This window comes from Bradysia coprophila (assembly GCF_014529535.1).
Source record: "Bradysia coprophila strain Holo2 chromosome IV unlocalized genomic scaffold, BU_Bcop_v1 contig_84, whole genome shotgun sequence".
Classification (NCBI taxonomy): Eukaryota; Metazoa; Arthropoda; class Insecta; order Diptera; family Sciaridae; genus Bradysia; species Bradysia coprophila.
This window is the reverse complement of record NW_023503376.1, coordinates 1,988,590-2,007,372: the sequence shown is the minus strand read 5'-3', so window position 1 is coordinate 2,007,372 and position 18,783 is coordinate 1,988,590. Positions and strand designations below refer to the sequence as shown.

General features: G+C 34.0%; 1 protein-coding gene across 1 annotated transcript in view; it reads left to right on the top strand.

Annotated features, from left to right (window-relative positions):
• LOC119072811 (zinc finger protein Gfi-1b) overlaps positions 1-12,316 on the top strand; it is a 29,786-nt gene extending 17,470 nt beyond the window's left edge. The window contains exons 5-6 of the mRNA XM_037178105.1: positions 1,156-1,306; positions 11,900-12,316. Of these exons, the coding sequence (XP_037034000.1) occupies positions 1,156-1,306; positions 11,900-12,144 (396 nt within the window). The 3' untranslated portion in view covers positions 12,145-12,316. The remainder of the gene's footprint in view (positions 1-1,155; positions 1,307-11,899) is intronic.
• The last annotated feature ends 6,467 nt before the right edge of the window (positions 12,317-18,783 follow it).

Sequence of the window (18,783 nt, the reverse complement as noted above, 5' to 3'; positions counted from 1 at the left end):
AAAAGATTCTGTATTAATCTGTTGAAAATACTTAGGGATAGACAAGGGAAATTTTACATGTTGTGGTTTGTAACTGATTCCACGCAAAATTTGTTTAACGAATGAAAATCTAGGTTTTCTTTTTTCACGTGTTACGGCATGTTTCATTTTCATTTATATTGCCTAATCACGTAAAGCATTGTACTTACGAGGTTCCAAGTTGTTATTTGACAAGTGGGGAATACAGCCCTGCCCTTCGGGTCGGGAGCCTAACAAAAAGTTCACATACGGTTATTCATCTGTTATTGATAACAGTGACAAAAATAATGACAAGCTCTGTATGATGTAGTCCTTTATATGTAAAAATGCATGTTTAAAATATTGAAGTACAAGATTTGACATCAACCGATCAAAAATACTTCGATCAATGGAAGTAATAGAACTGATAATAATACTGATCATTATGCTAGCCATCTGTAACATGTTAAAATCTAGATGTTTATTTGTTCAACGAAATTCTTTTGAAATCAGAAAACATGTCGCATTTCGCTTTTTTCGCCCTGTATGTTGGGTGACATGTTTGGCGGCTGTGTAAGGTCAATGATTTCTGAATTTAAAGAATTCTAGTTTAATCATATGCAGGTAAATGAATACATATACACATCACAGTGCTTACTGTTTACTGTACTGTTTGAGGGCAATGTGAAACATTTGTGAAATGAAAATTCTGAACGAAGGAAAGGAAGCCTACTATCGAAACTTAATTCTAACCAACGGCTTGTTACCCCACAAAATCAGAAATATTGTCAGCCTTTTTCTGATGTTAGACGTTGTTTTCCTAAGAAATTGTTTTTTATTCCTCATCATATCTACTGCGAAGCTTGAATTTATATTCAAAGATACTCGACTTTGTCAACAAAACTTGTGATTTTCACAGGCTGTTTTCGTTCGATATGATTAATAGAACATTTAATAACAAAATTGTCACAGCTTTGAAAACACATACCATCATCACAACTGAAAATAAAAGTTTTCCAGTGACACTTGTCGTAAAATGTTCTCTTGCGTTTTTTTTTTTTGCTTTGTAAACTGTACCGCATGTTATGTGTAACTTATTATGTAAATGTAAGTACAACGATCAACCTTAGTGTAAAACATTTTTCTTTCCATTTCCAGTGTAGAATATGTGCGAAAACATTTAAAAGATCATCTACGTTGTCGACACATCTATTAATACATAGCGATACTAGGCCATACCCATGTACCTATTGTGGAAAACGTTTTCATCAAAAATCGGATATGAAGAAACACACGTACATTCATACAGGTAAATTAATTTTTTTTTGTGGATTTAAAATAATTATTTTGTTCCCTTGCTGTATCTGTGACCTGAATTGTAAATTTAAAATCAGAAAATTTCGTTAGTCATTTGTCGAGAATATTTTTTATAAATTTTTTGTATATTGAACAATTCGTGATGAATCACGAGCTTTTCAACATTTTTCATTAGAAAATTCGTCAGACTTGAAAACAGTAACAAAGAAATAATTTTCGGTTCTTGTTTCAATGTCATCTCTGTTGTGCGGCACAAAACTAAGCAAAAAAAATTGAGAGAGAAAAAAAACGGGAAATGACTCAAATTTTTCACATGATTTTTTTTTAGCGTAAAGCATATATAAGCTTTACCGAAAAGCTCAAAAAGCTCAAACAAAAAGCTTGAAAAGCTTAAACGAAAAGCTTTTTTTAATCTTATCAGTTTCTTTACTGGTACTTTAGGTATTGTTCGTATCAGTGCCTATTTTTCGTGAAATTTTCATGAAATTCGTGAAATTTAGTGAAATTCATGAAATTTCGTGAAATTCGTGAAATTTCGTGAAATTCGTGAAATTTCGTGAAATTTGTGAAATTTTGTAAAAATCATGAAATTCGTAAATTTCACGAAATTAATCCAATTTCTGCAAAAATCCAATGGGAACCGATTTTTGAAACAAAATACGAAGAGAACTTTTAGCGATCGTTTCACTGTTTATCATTGCAAGGTTCTGAAAGAACCAGGTTAAGACAACTCTGAGTTGATCACGAAGGCGGTGACACACAAATTGAGTTCAGCGGCTACGAAGTTTATATGAAAAAGGCAACGTAACAAAAACAAAATTCCGAATTTTCCTAAAAAATATTTTCTTCAAGTTGAGTTCACACACAATCTGTACTGAGTACGTTTATCGATTCTTGTGTCACCCGCCTTCGTGGGTGTCTTAACCTGGTTCTTTCAGAACCTTGTATCATTGTAGGTTTTTAAATGTTGTTACAAATAATGCAACAAATCCAAATTTGACCATTCGAGCCTTCCGTTGTCGGATTCCACAATCCTTGAAAACGCAGTTGAACCATTGTTGAGTTTTGGCTTTTTGGCTCCGCTTTATTGTTTTTACATATAAAAAATTAACAATGTCTACGGTGTAAGGTATGATCGGTCGTCGCCCTTTTGGGATCACACTTTGTTATATATGTGTGTTAAACGACTAAAATCTATTTTGAAAGAGCTCACGATTTAATTAAGAAATAAAAATATTCTAGATTAGTCTAATCAAGCGACAACGTCAGAAATAATGATTCTTCTCAAATCTTTCTCAATTTAATTTAATTTAATCATTCATTTTAAATAAAAACGAGTTATCATAACAGTCGGAGCGTTTGCTGCGACTGAGCCCCATACGACCCCGTATATCTATTGCGTACGTGACCCTAGTGTGACTGTCACCCTACTGTCACCTATTGCCTCTATCATCCAAGAACGATAACAAACATAGTCACCCTACTTGACCGTAAACCTATTGCGCCCGTAAACGTAGTTAAAGTTTAATTATCATGAAATGTGCAAAATGTACATGTGCAAAAGTGAGTTCAAGAAACGGTGGAAAAAAACTTGAAATAGTTATTTATGCAACAAATTGCGAAAAGTGGTTGTTTTCGTCACTAGATAACGCTTCGCTCGTTTGATAACCACATCGTGTGACCTTCTCTTCGGTGTTCGATTACCTTCCAAATTAAACTTAATTAGGAAAATCACTTAGGGCCGATTAGCGGCCTTAGTCCAAGGACCCAAATTTAAAATTTTTTCAACAAAATTTTATTTTTCATGTGAGGGAGGGAGTTTTGAAATTTTTCTTAGGTTTTCGACCCCTTACATGAAAATTTTTTTGTGCGTCTGTTTTGGACGATTAATTTTAGGCAATTTCGCGAGTTGTAGTCCGAACGAAGTGAGTCCAAAACAGACACACAAATAACTATGGTATTCAATTACTTTCCATATAAAACAAAAATTAGCAAAATCGGATGAAATTTACTCGATTTATGTATGTGCAAAACACACTTAGGACCGATTTCAATAAACCTTTTTTACCTAAATTTGTATCGACAATTCCTATCTTTTCATTTCATTTCTATCGTTTATTTTGCCGTAGATATCCCCGAAAGACCTTGACACAATTAGGCGACCCTTAACTTACGAAGGGCTGACCCGAATATGCCCATCTTCAAGATATCGACGTGACAGACAGACTGAAAGAAAATCTGTGAACATAGGCAAACCCTTTACCCTCACAGTCTGCTTCGAATTCCATCAATTACACACGGCACGCAATACGTACTTCGTACGGGGCTAAAAACTTCGAAATAAATGGTATTCTGATATAAATGACACTGCGGAAAACTTAAATGAAATTTAGTGAAATTTCGTGAAATTCGTGAAATTTCGTGAAATTCATGAAATTTCGTGAATTTAATGAAATTTCGTGAAATTCGTGAAATTTCATGAATTTAATGAAATTTGTGAAATAAATTTTGAAAATAGGCCCTGGTTCGTATCCTCCAACAATAAGGCATAATATGATCCTCATCTTCTATTTCTTTCGTACTCATTACCACTATTCTCACTTAATGAAGCAACAAATTCATACTGAAACTTCAATGATTCTTTTACTGTTAGTGATCCAAATTTCCATTGTGGAAAACTGCTCGAGTAAATATCATATCTTACATTTGGACTTATACATTCCGTGAGTAGTCGCGGGGTAGTTGCCGATTTATTGATATTTAATGATTGCTTATGGCAATAACTTTAGTTCATTGAATGGGCTTCTTCAAATAATTTTTTCTGATGTTTGAAACCGACTTTAGTGCCACTAAATTAGTGGACAATTTGAATATCGCAAACAAGGCAAAATTAAAGAGCTTACAGGTAGTTGTACTATCTATTTTAAAGAAAATATTTTCTGACATTTTCTTGATTTTCCTGGAATTTTCTTAATTTTCCCGAATTTTCTAAAATTTTCTCAAAATCTTTTTTTAAGAAAATCCACGAAAAACTTAGAAAATTACAGAAAACCAGGGTCAAAGTTCAAATAATTTTTCAAAGAGAGGCAGTAGTCAGTAAGGGTAAGACTGTCATGTAGCTGCTGACGTTACTTTTGCAACAACAACCAACTTCAAGGCAACACACCATTGAAGTTTTTTTTAGTTCTATTTTGTCTCTACCAAAATTTCTTGGTATTTGCAGACCGAAGAAATCTGATTCTGTTGCTAGGGAAATTGGTGAACTACCGAAAATTTCCAAAAGTGATTCAAATGCACTCTATGCGATTCTTCCAGTCGCTTGTTAGGTGTCGTTGGAAAGGTAATGACAGTGGCTTTCCAACGAATCTAAATCACTCCTAATCTATTACATAGTTTAGTGTAATCCATTAGATATGAAATCAAATTTCTTTGCATAAATTCCGTTTATCATGCATCATACAGACAGTGAAACTTGTCTGTTCAAGTGTTTAATCTATTTTGAAAGAGAAAATAAAAAAAAAAAACATTTGAGTTGACGTTATTATTCTGATGGTATGGCAGAAAATTACCATAATCACAAAATAAAAAAAAAATATTTTCCATTTCGAACGTATGGCAACCCTATGTGTTTACGTACAAGTGCTAAAAAATCCACCAAAAAAAAATTTTTTGTTATCACACGCGCGAGATAAATTTCAACTGTTCATATTTGAATTAGATACACGATCTTTACACAAACTCAAGGTTAAAATGACATATATTTTCCAATTATTTTTTTTTCTTTTTCAAGTGTTTGAAGGAAAATTGTTTTCTTATGCAAATCCAAATAATTTTGTCTCTATTTTTCATTTGACTGAAAATAAACCCGTAACGAGTTATGCAAATTATTTGCTTAATAAATATTTTGACGGAGTATAATTTAAATCTTCAGCCTTGGTGATAGACTAGGTGCCGAAAGGTGTTTTTTTTTTATTTTATTTATTTTAATTGAAAAAGTGTCAATATACTCAACCGTACCATTCATTGGCAAAAAAATGGATTGAATGATAATAATACGAAATTAGAGGCTAATATGACAGACGTCTTTTCTTTCGAAACGAATCGGCGGTGTTTTTTTCGGTTGAAATTGTTTTTTGTTTTGTTTTTGTAGTGCGATGGCTTCTGAGAAGGACGAAATTCGAGTTCTCAATCGCAAGTTCTTTTGATTTTTTTTCCCTAAATAATAATTCTTTGAAGAAGTTTTTCTTGTCCTTGCGTTTCCCCACTTCTTTTTTATTATTTTTGAACGATTTTTGGGTTGTTCATTAAATTGCAATTTTGTCCTGGATGCTCAAAATCAGTAAACACGCCCCTTTTGCAAACGGCAAGAAGCAACTGCATATGACCAGCACATAATTATCGAGTCTGTTACTTCTTTTGATCGGAAGCATTTTCATAATAAAAATGGAAAATCTTTTACTTCAATTGTTTTAACATACACGTTACAATAAATGACCTCGCTGACACAATAAACCTTTATTTTCGTCGCTACCACCGATAACAGATGATGTAGACGTTGAAGGTGTATCTAGCAGATGCCACTTTTGCGAAATCACTGACTAGAATCTCTGAAATATTCAAACAACTTCTAGAGCCTACACCACATTATCCTAGACGTGATTTTACCTGTACTTAACGTCGATCACTACATTTTAAGAGAGAAAGAGTGAGTAGACAAAGCCAATCCACGATCGATCCACTGCGAGTCTAAGAATCCACTACCTAGACCTAGTATTACAGATCTCTTAACCTGACCAGAAGTTCACATCCTTAGGAGTTCTCTTCTGTACACCGGACGGTATATGTAGCAGAAGAAACTTCCAAGATGAAGATTGTGCTTAACAATGCCAATTTGAGTCAGGGAAAAGGTGATTGATTTAGGCTGTTGCGTTGGAGCGGTCTAAAACTCATCCAGCTAAAATGTCAGATCGAGTAGAATCGGTGGGACTTTTTTGGGAAAACATTTTTCCCACGCTTTCCAACTTTTTCTATATTTTCCCAAAAATGTTTTTTTGTGGAAAAAAAAGTGCAATCATCAGGCATGAGCGCCGACGGAGAAACCTCGGCGGCGGCTAGGCGAAAAAAATTTCTCGGCGGTGGCGAAAAAGTTGGCTTGAGCCGGCTTAAAACGGCTCGGCTGGAGGTTCCTTTTAACTTTTTTTCAAAATTAAAAACGTTTAGATAAATTCATGGAAAATGAACTAGTAAGCATGAAAATGAAATTGTACGGAAAGCGAAAATGTAGGTAGATTAGGTTGTTCAAAGTGCAAGTGGAACTGGTCTTGTTATAAGCAAGTCTCTAAGTCTAAGGTTCACTAACACGTCAAGTTTTATTGCCTCAAAACTAAAACTAAATGGAAAATCATGCTCCGGTACACTCATTTAACTCATTAAGAAAATGGTTTTCGAGAATAAATCGAAAGCTCACGAAAATCAAGTAAAAATTGAAAAGAAAAAAAATCGAGAAAATTCGCAAAGATCGATAAAGTTTTCTCAAATTTGTGAACTAACTGATTGTGCGCCTTCGGCTCGTTCCGCAAAGGTCATACTTGCCAAAACAACAAACTTAGAAGCGAGGACGTAATATACCATTCTGGAAAATTCATGAAAATTCAAGAAAATTTTCAAAATTTTCTTAATTTTGTAAAAAAAAATCAAAAAGTACTTGAGCTGCTTAGGATCAACAGGAATCTCGGTTTTCAAAATTATTTCACCCATTCACCTTTCGAAATCTTTATTTCATTTTCCAGCCGTTTCAAACCGGCTTGAGCCGTGTTTTTGGCACCGGCTCGGCTGCGGCGCGGCTTGCTCAAAAATGGCCGGCGGCGGCTTGATCGGCAGCTTATTTTCGGCGGCGCTCATGCCTGATCGCAAGTTCTTTTGATTTTTTTTCCCTAAATAATAATTCTTTGAAGAAGTTTTTCTTGTCCTTGCGTTTCCCCACTTCTTTCTTGTTATTTTTGAACGATATTTGGGTTGTTCATTAAATTGCAATTTTGTCCTGGATGCTCAAAATCAGTAAACACGCCCCTTTTGCAAACGGCAAGAAGCAACTGCATATGACCAGCACATAATTATCGAGTCTGTTACTGCTTTTGATCGGAAGCATTTTCATAATAAAAATGGAAAATCTTTTACTTCAATTGTTTTAGCATATACGTTACAATAAATGACCTCGCTGACACGATAAACCTTTATTTTCGTCGTTACCACCGATAACAGATGATGTAGACGTTGAGGGTGTATGGAGCAGATACCACCTTTGCAAAATCACTGACTAGAATCTCTGAAATATTCAAACAACTTCTAGGGCCTACACCACATTATCCTAGACGTGATTTTACCTGTACTTAACGTTTTAAGTCGATCATCACATTATAAGAGAGTAAGAGTGAGTGGACAAAGCCAATCCACGATCGATCCACTGCGAGTCAAAGAATCCACTACCGAGTAGTACAGATATCTTAACCTGACCAGAAGTTCACATCCTTAGGAGTTCTCTTCTGTACACCGGGCGGTATATGTAATACAGAAGTAACTTCCAAGATGAAGAACAATTTCAATTTGAGTCAGGGAAACGGTGATAGATTTGGGCTGTTGCTTTGGAGCTTTTACTAAGCGGTCTAAAAATTATTCAGCTGGAATGTCAGATCGGAAGCATTTTCAAAATAAAAATGGAAAATCTTTTACTTCAATTGTTTTAGCATAAACGTTACAATAAATGACCTCGCTGACACGATGAACCTTTATTTTCGTCGCTACCACCGATAAAAGATGATGTAGACGTTGAAGGTGTATGGAGCAGATGCCACTTTTGCGAAATCACCGACTAGAATCTCTGAAATATTCAAACAACTTCTGGAGCCTACACCACATTATCCTAGACGTGATTTTACCTGTACTTAACGTCGATCACTACATTTTAAGAGAGAAAGAGTGAGTAGACAAAGCCAATCCACGATCGATCCACTGCGAGTCTAAGAATCCACTACCTAGTAGTATAGATCTCTTAACCTGACCAGAAGTTTACATCCTTAGGAGTTCTCTTCTGTACACCGGACGGTATATGTAGCAGAAGAAACTTCCAAGATGAAGATTGTGCTTAACAATGCCAATTTGAGTCAGGGAAAAGGTGATTGATTTAGGCTGTTGCGTTGGAGCGGTCTAAAACTCATCCAGGTAAAATGTCAGATCGAGTAGAATCGGTGGGACTTTTTTGGGAAAACATTTTCCCCACGTTTTCCCACTTTTTCTATATTTTCCCAAAAATGTTTTTTTGTGGAAAAAAAAGTACAATCATCAGGCATGAGCGCCGACGGAGAAACCTCGGCGGCGGCTAGGCGAAAAAAATTTCTCGGCGGCGGCGAAAAAGTCGGCTTGAGCCGGCTTAAAACGGCTCGGCTGGAGGTTCCTTTTAACTTTTTTTTCAAAATAAAAACGTTTAGATAAATTCATGGAAAATGAACTAGTAAGCATAAAAATGAAATTGTACGGAAAGCGAAAATGTAGGTAGATGAGGTTGTTCAAAGTGGAACTGGTCTTGTTACAAGCAAGTCTCTAAGTCTAAGGTTCACTAACACGTCAAGTTTTATTGCCTCAAAACTTGAACTAAATGGAAAATCATGCTCCGGTGCACTCATTTAACTCATTAAGAAAATGGTTTTCGAGAAGAAATCGAAAGCTCACGAAAATCAAGTAAAAATTGAAAAGAAAAAAAAATCGAGAAAATTCGCAAAGATCGATAAAGTTTTCTCAAATTTGTGAATTAACTGATTGTGCGCCTTCGGCTCGTTCCGCAAAGGTCTTACTTGCCAAAACAACAAACTTAGAAGCGAGGACGTAATATACCATTCTGGAAAATTCATGAAAATTCAAGAAAATTTTCAAAATTTTCTTAATTTTGTAAAAAAAATTCAAAAAGTACTTGAGCTGCTTAGGATCAACAGGAATCTCGGTTTTCAAAATTATTTCACCCATTCACCTTTCGAAATCTTTATTTCATTTTCCAGCCGTTTCAAGCCGGCTTGAGCCGTGTTTTTGGCACCGGCTCGGCTGCGTCGCGGCTTGCTCAAAAATGGCCGGCGGCGGCTTGATCGGCGGCTTATTTTCGGCAGCGCTCATGCCTGGCAATCATCAAGGAAAATTGGAAAAATGTGAGAAAATTTGTGAAAAAATGGGAAACTGTTCCCTGCTGAAAACGTAAGGTTTTCTTATTGGCGTCGATATTCTACGGTCAGATTTTTCACATTCTCAACATAGCAAATCTAAAAAACGATCTCTGAGCATTGGGTAAATGAACAACGGCTGCGTCACAGAAGAACATTTTAATTGAATGATTTTCTTGCAAAGATTTACAAAAATACAATTTGTACAATTGTAAATGGAATGTACGTACGGAGGTTAATTCACCCACATATCACAATGTTCTACAACAACAATTTACCATTTAGTCGTAGCATCGGCTCACAGACGATGCGCAAAATGAAATCTGATAAAAGTTTTTATTATTATCGAAGAAATGCACATTCAATTCTCAAATATGCATTTTATTTATGGCATAAACAAGACAAAAGCCACACAATGTTTTAAATACACTCTGCTGTTGCTTCATTTAATAAAAACGATTTTTTTTAAAACTAAAACTAAACTGCATGCAAATCTGAGCTATTATTATTACAATAAGCAGAAAGCGCTCATTGAAAGTCAACATTAATTTATTAGTTCTTCTCTTCGTATTATTGTCAAGTAATGTAATACGCCGTGTTGCCCCAACTCTGTACATAACTTGTTACATTTTGGATAGAGAACATTTTCTACACATGCATCGAAAATATAAAAGACAAAAAGATTTTTGATTTAGATTAAACAAAGCTAATACACAATTGAATCCAATTAAAAACGAATAAAATTTGAATATTTAATAAGAGACCGCGCACGGACAATTCATTTAATATAAATACTCATTTCCTAAACGTGAATAAAGTGAAATGATATTAATATCCATTTAGGAAATAAATATTAAACGGCACAAGTACAAATATAGTCCGCGCATACAATATATACATTCTGGCCGTATTAAAATAGGCCTGGGTGAAACACAACAATATCTGATTTAATTTATTTAATTGCATTTTCTCTGTTTATTATATGAATTCGAGGCATTTTATTATCCATTTACATAATTATAAAGTGACAAGCTTAATTTCCTGTCCTTTTCCAGTGTGACTGTCGTTCCAATGTTTACGCAACGAATAGTTTTGTTCAATAGATTAAATTGATTTTATCGGTACAAACATATTGGACTCCACATCTGATCCGTTAGTTACTTAACGAAGAATTCTTTTATTTCTAATCACACTCTCTAAGACTCTTCAATTGATATCCGTATTCGCACATCCTTTTCTCCCATACAGACGGTTCATTATCATTACTCTTTGCCTTGTTCGTTTGATATTTAGAAAATTTCATCCGAAAACCTTTTTATCAAATACAAAAGGTGCAATCATAGCGCTGCTCCTAGCATTAACAAAGAAAATATTTGGAGGGTAGTGGAGAATAGGCTTTACATTTCTTTCGTTAAGACAGGACTGACAAATGGCATTTATTGAAGAAAACTTGTCCCTCTAGAACAGGGAAGAAGTAACTATTAGATTTCGCGATGGAGAATGATCAATTGAGTCCGTTGGGATCAAAAGTAGGTCTATTCCAACTGTCAAAGTGACGTTTTAAACGTCAAACATAATAAATCGTTTAAGTTGTCAGTAATTTCGTTGATTTTTCTTAAATTGTTTTTTACTAACTGGATTTTTAAAAAAATAAGGAAGAATTAACGAAATTACCGACCGTTTTACAGAGTTTCTAATGTTTGACGTTTAAAACGTCTCTTTGACAGATGAAAGAGACCTACTTTTGATCCCAAGACTCAATTATATGACCTCTTACTATCTCAATAATGGTATTTATTGACGAAAAAGAGAAAAATTCTGGTAAGGTTCTAGAACAGGGAAGATTTCCATCATCGGGATGAAAATTTCCCAGTTTTTATCAAAGAATCAGCACAACAATACCCAAGGAAATGTGTTCAAAATTAAACGTAAATTTAAATTGTTTGTGAATCCTGACTCATACCTTGGGAATCACTTATCGGTTCATGCCGGAATTAGCTTTCGAAACTATCTTCAATCATTGGATTGGCCAGATTTATAGCCTTAAAAATTGATAAGTGTTAAGGGTCGCTTTTTAGGGACACGCCGTTTTATTTTACAGAAGAAAGAGTTGTTCCGAGCAATGTCGGTATAGGATCTACCTTTCTAGGAAAAAAGAATTGCAGGAAAAAGCTGATTCGTTCGAAAGATATTTGACTTTCACTCTTTTCATATTATCGGCTTTTCCGGCCAGAAAATTCACTATTATCTGCTCCTCGCCGGTAATATCTGTCATATCATCAATGACATTATGACTACTTCTTTCTGAAAATTTACATCAACTAAAACTGATGTCTTAATTGCCCGGCAAAACTAAAAGATTTTTTTTCTTCTCTTTTCAGGTGAAAAGCCACACAAATGTGTTGTATGTTTAAAAGCTTTCAGCCAAAGTTCAAATCTAATAACCCACATGAGGAAACACTCGTCGTACAAACCGTTCGTCTGTAATGCACCTCACTGTGACAAAGCATTCCAGCGCAAAGTCGATCTGCGTCGGCATCGAGAGAGTCAGCACGGGGATGTTAGTTCAACGGCACCCACGTTTCGATTTTCCGACATCAAAATGGAGGTGTCCAGTAGCTGTTAACGTGAGCATAACGCTTTAAATTTAGTTGTAAATTTAGTTATTTTTTCCCATTTTTTAAATTGATAGACTTTAATCGATTAAAAACACACAGCTGATGTTATCCAAATATTGTACAAAACGTATCAAATATATTTTTCTAAATAAAAAAAATGAAGGAAAAGAAAAACTGAAACTGAAACAAAAACACGGAACCAAAATTTGTAGCAATCAAGAAAAAAGTGCTCTTATAAAATATCCGTCCAATTATATTATTAGTTTTCTATTTAAAAAGAAATTAGTTTAGCGAATAGAACAATTTTTACCACAACTGATAAGGAAAAAGATATTTTCTCGACGGTAAAGCATTTATTTTTAACGAATGGCTTTGATTGAGTTGCTCTCCTTGACAAACCTGTACCAATTCTTTGGATATGTTTTTTCGAGCGCAATATTTATGCTTAGTGTAAACACAATATTTTGTTTGGACAGAGAAAACCACTTTCCAATTAATTTATCATTCAAATTGCCATTACACAAAATTTCACAGTTCACAAAATTTTACATTCCACGAGATTTCACATTCCACAAAATTTCGAATTCCACAAAATTTCGCATTCCACGAGATTTCACATTCCACAAAATTTCAAATTCCACTAAATTTCGCATTCCACGAGATTTCACATTCCACAAAATTTCAAATTCCACTAAATTTCGCATTTCACAAAATTTCGAATTCCACAAAATTTCGAATTCCACAAAATTTCGAATTCCACAAAATTTCGCATTCCACGAGATTTCACATTCCACAAAATTTCAAATTCCACAAAATTTCGTATTCCACGAGATTTCACATTCCACAAAATTTCGAATTCCACAAAATTTCGCATTCCACAAAATTTCGAATTCCACAAAATTTCGTATTCCACGAGATTTCACATTCCACAAAATTTCAAATTCCACAAAATTTCGTATTCCACGAGATTTCACATTCCACAAAATTTCAAATTCCACAAAATTTCGTATTCCACGAGATTTCACATTCCACAAAATTTCGAATTCCACAAAATTTCGCATTCCACAAAATTTCGCATTCCACGAGATTTCACATTCCACAAAATTTCGAATTACACAAAATTTCGAATTTCACAAAATTTCGAATTCCACAAAATTTCGTATTCCACGAGATTTCACATTCCACAAAATTTCGCATTCCACAAAATTTCGAATTCCACAAAATTTCGTATTCCACGAGATTTCACATTCCACAAAATTTCAAATTCCACAAAATTTCGTATTCCACGAGATTTCACATTCCACAAAATTTCAAATTCCACAAAATTTCGTATTCCACGAGATTTCACATTCCACAAAATTTCGAATTCCACAAAATTTCGCATTCCACAAAATTTCGCATTCCACGAGATTTCACATTCCACAAAATTTCGAATTACACAAAATTTCGAATTTCACAAAATTTCGCATTCCACAAAATTTCAAATTCCACAAAATTTCGTATTCCACGAGATTTCACATTCCACAAAATTTCGAATTACACAAAATTTCGAATTCCACAGAATTTCGCATTCCACGAGATTTCACATTCCACAAAATTTCGAATTCCACAAAATTTCGAATTTCACAAAATTTCGCATTCCACAAAATTTCAAATTCCACAAAATTTCGTATTCCACGAGATTTCACCTTCCACAAAATTTCAAATTCCACAAAATTTCGCATTCACTAAAATTTCATATTCCACAAAATTAAGTTCCACAAAATTCCAATATTCCATTAAATTATAAGCCATTTACAAATGACGTGACGCCTTGAGGGGCATGGCTGTCCTTAAAAAAATTACGTGGCACGGGGCGTAAAAAAATTCTGCTACTTTCCAATCATTTCACTGCAATCTAAAAATGCCACTATACTCCAGACACGACCCACTAATTCCACTAGTGGCTTTTTTTTCGAATTCGAACCGAAATATTTGAGAAATAGAATTATATCAGCGTATAACTGGTATCTGTAGCTCCGTAAATTTAACGAGTTGCAATTTTGTAGACGGCGACAGTCGAGATTCGATCACCGGGAAATGTTCGTTTTAATTCGGTGACAATATTCTCAACTCGAACCATTGAAATGTACAGAAACTGAAGAAAGAACAATGTTTCGCTCTTTTTGTCGAACATTTCTTTCCAAAATTAAATTTAAAGAATTGGTGAAACGGTTAAAGTAAATATTTGCAAGACAAAACATATCCGCCAGCCACCAAATTTTATTGTAAAACAATATTACGCAGCCATTTTCTAAATACTCTAGTCTGAAGCCTATAAATTTGCACAAAACACGGCCATAAATGGAAATAAATGCCATAAAGATCTTGAAATAAAACGAAAATAAATCACACCTCATTAAAGAGAGGTAAGTGCCTTTCGGGGGAGTGACCTTTCCGCACCTAATTAATTTAGAACTAAAAATGTAAAAAAAATTGTTGTCAGTTTGAGAATTGTATTCAACAACGATCAAATTTGTTCATTGTTAAGAGGAACGCAACTATAATGTTGATCTATTTAAAACTAAAATATTTATTAAAAAAATAATTTTTAGATAAAAAAAGTGTTACAATTTGCAGAACAAAATTGCAGAGACAGAAAAATCCGAAGACATTTTGCTTGTTGGCCAATGGCCAAACCGCAATATTTTGCTTCGTTAAAATAAATTGTTGTAAAAAAATAAATTCACCAAAATATTTCCTACCAAACCGAAATGATGTTTACGCGACGGAATTTTCATATGTAACATGATTGAGCCGCGAGACAACTTGTCCGACAAACGTTAAAATATTTTTTTTTTCGTTTTTTTAGTGAGTAAGCGACAATTCTTAAATCATTTCGTTTTTCTCTTTTAAATTATTAAAAATACAAAAAAAAAACAAAACAAACAAATAAATGGTTACCGACATATATAACTTGTTGTATTATAAAAGAAAAGGCTTAAATCATTGCCTAGTCAAATAAATGAATCTTGAAACAGCTAAAAGTACCAAAGATTTAAGAATATAAACGACAAAACAAAAACTCTAAATTATTTTTAGTAAATTTTTAAATTTTTTGCTTGAAAAATTTCATTTTGTAAAAATCGAATTTCAAATCTGTTTCCTATTACATTTCCTGTGAATGATTTTTCTAGTTTCCTTAAAACACTATTTTTACCATGTTATGTATACAAAAAGAAGATGGAAAAAGCCACAACAAATTCATTTCGAATAAATTTAATTTACTAAAGTGTCTATCAAAACTAATTTCTCATTTTTAGCAATTTACTTTCAAAGTAAACGAAAAGGAAGATAAAATCAATTAATTAATTAATTAAGCAAAGTAGAATTATTGTTGTTACAAACTGTAATTAATATTCTCGTACATGTTAAGATTTTATAAAATTCGGATTGTGAATAAAAATGAATTTTAAAATAATTTCAATTTTGTTTCCTTTTTTTCGTAAATGACGCAGACACATGACGCATGAGCCACAGTCGAATACGCACATAATGTTAATGAAGGAACAAAGGGATTTCTCAGCGGTCTTTTTTATATGTGCCCTGAGAGGTAATGGCACCTGAAAACTACGTACTCGTGGGAAAGGTAAAATTCACCTAAACTAAAGAGTTTGGCTAATTTGACGAACTTTTAACAGTTCCTCTGTAACTGACAATCAATAGAAACACCAAAAACTCCTGTTTACTGATTGTTAACTCAGCTTTGGAATGAGACTAAACATTTATGAGTATCACCTTTGAGAAGCGTAAATTTGAGAGAAGAATCATCTACTCAGACCCCAACGAACACAGAAAAATTTTTAGAATTTTTTTTGGAACATATAAGACTTACACATACCAGGGCTTATTATAGGTAAATTCAATTACCGAATATACTGAAATTTACCGAAAATTTACTCGATTTACCGAAAAATGGATTCAGTAAATCTTAAGTAAACTTCAATAAATTTCGGTTATTTTTCGGTAAGTTTCGGTAAATTCGGTAAACAAATTTACCAATAATAAAATCTGAAATCTGACTCATACAAACAAAGCTGCACGTTAGACTTTATACGCTTTTACTTCTACCTCGCGCGTGCTTGTAACTATTTCACCCGTACGAAGACGTTCGATAACTTTTTTGTTTCTATAAATGGACCAGCTGTAAAGCAGCTGAGGGAAATTCTAAATTATTGTCTTAACCTATCACATACGGCTATTCATCTGTTATCAATATCGACGACAAAAATAATGACAAGCGCTGGGTAGTGTGGTCCCTAATATAGTAAAATGCATGTTAAAAATATGAAGTACAAGATTTGAAATCAACAGGTTAAGTACACTGTAAAATTTCTAAAAATGTTTTTAGAAAGTTTGCCTTGTGATGACTGATGATGCAATGACCAATGATGCATCAAGTCTTTCACATTTTTGATAATGACAATATTCAATATCCTCTCTAGCAACTTAGCTACAGTTATTAAGGTGGTAAAAATGTAACGTAGCGCTTGCATATTTTACAGGTAAAATTAGAAATTCGTCAACAGTGCATGACTCTACAAACAAAAGAATAATTTGGTATTTTGACAGCCTCAAAACGAAGACTGCTTGCTAGAGAGAGTATTGCAAAATTGAATAGGGTCACGATCACTTGCAAAGATAGCTGGAGATATGTGTGTTGGCCAGAAAATAAACCGTAACTGAATAGCGAGTGCGTAAAACGCCTTGCTTTTCCATTGCAGATTTCTTTGAAGTCCCAATGTATTATCAGTAAGTTGCACGACAAGCGCCAAACTTGTTAGTAGTAGACTGATCCCAACAAAAATCTCTTCGAGAAAAGTGTGACGCAGTCTTTGAAATACAATTTCTAAAATGAATGATATCGCTAGAGTTGACGCTTTCAGCTTCGTTACGCAAAAATTAAATTTTACACCCAATTAGTTCAAACAAGCTGGCTTAGGTTTTTTCATCATCTGCCAAATAATTTTTACAAAAAAAAATTTGACTGCCAACAACCAAAATTTTACCAAAAAAATCTGCGTCGCATGTGGCAGATAAATTTTCTTGCTGGTCTGTTCCTGAACATCTGCCACTTTGCGACGCAGATTTTTTTGAATTTGACGAAATTCGAAAATTTGACTAAATTTGACGAAATTCGAAAATTTGACGAAATTTGACGAAATTCGAAAATTTGACGAAATTTGAAAATTATACGAAATTTGAAAATTTGACGAAATTCGAAAATTTGACGAAATTCGAAAATTTAACGAAATTTGAAAATTTGATGAAATTCGAAAATTTGACGAAAATTGAAAATTTGACGAAATTCGAAAATTTGACGAAATTTGAAAATTTGATGAAATTCGAAAATTTGACGAAATTCGAAAATTTGACGAAATTCGAAAATTTGACGAAAATCGAAAATTTGACGAAATTCCAAAATCTGACGAAATTAAGAAAATTTGACGAAAATCGAAAATTTGACGAAAGTAATTCTCTATCTGCCACCATTCAAGAAATATCTCCAAAACCCCAATTGACCCACCCATTTCCAACTTTCGACATTTTTCACATATGCCCCTCTGCTCTACTCTGAGACTTTGCCGAAGAAAGTAACTCTCTATCTGTCACCATTCAAGAAATACCTCTAAAAACATAATTGACCCACCCATTTCCAACTTTCGACATTTTTCACATATGCCCCTCTGTTCTACTCGTAAAACTCTGAGACTTTGCCGAAGAAAGTAATTCTCTATCTCTCATAACCCAAAAAAATATTAGTCCTTTCATCCTACGCTCGAGTAGCTCAAAATTTGGTTACTCTAATCACTCTAGCTCAAACGAATCTGCCCCGATTTTTTTAAATTATTTTTTTGTTCGAATCGTGTTACGAATACCTTTCATTTGATGGGTCGCACGCCTCTGTAGGTTTCAATACAACTAAGCTACAGCCGAAAACGCGTTCCCGACCCTCGAAAACCACACTCAGAAACCACTTCGTGTATTTTCTATGAAAAGTGCCAATTTCAAAACGATGTATCTCCGGTAATTTTAAAGCTACATAGTCGAGTGATAGCTCGTTTTGCTCGTATTTGAAGCGCGAATAGGATTTGTGGTGATACAGGCCAAAGGAAAGAAACTTAAATTCTCGCCTATATATAGTTGCCGCGTCTCAAAAAAATTTCTTCGTTCTTTTTTTGGAAGTTAGACTGCGTCAAGTCCTCCGCTATCGCTCCGGACATGATAATATAACAACTTTCATGCTATTCACCGAAAAAACGCTGCTGAGCCTTCTTCTGATGTTTTTTTTTACGTAATTTGCGCATTGCGTTTTTTCTGCAAAACATATTGATAATTCTTTCCCGCTTTTCGGATGTTTTAAATTCAGATCGGATAAGAATGACCTCATGATTCTCCATAATCATATCCCCCAATTTAAATAGCTCTCCAACTTGATGGACAACATTCTATTTTACCGTCGCGGTCATCAGCAACAATCAATTAAACTGGCTAGAATCCGTTAAACATTTTCCACTAAATTAAAATGCAGAACAATTGCCTATCACATCTCAGGCACAGTGAACCTTTTGTCGCTTCACCCATATAAAATTAGTTTCAAACAAAAA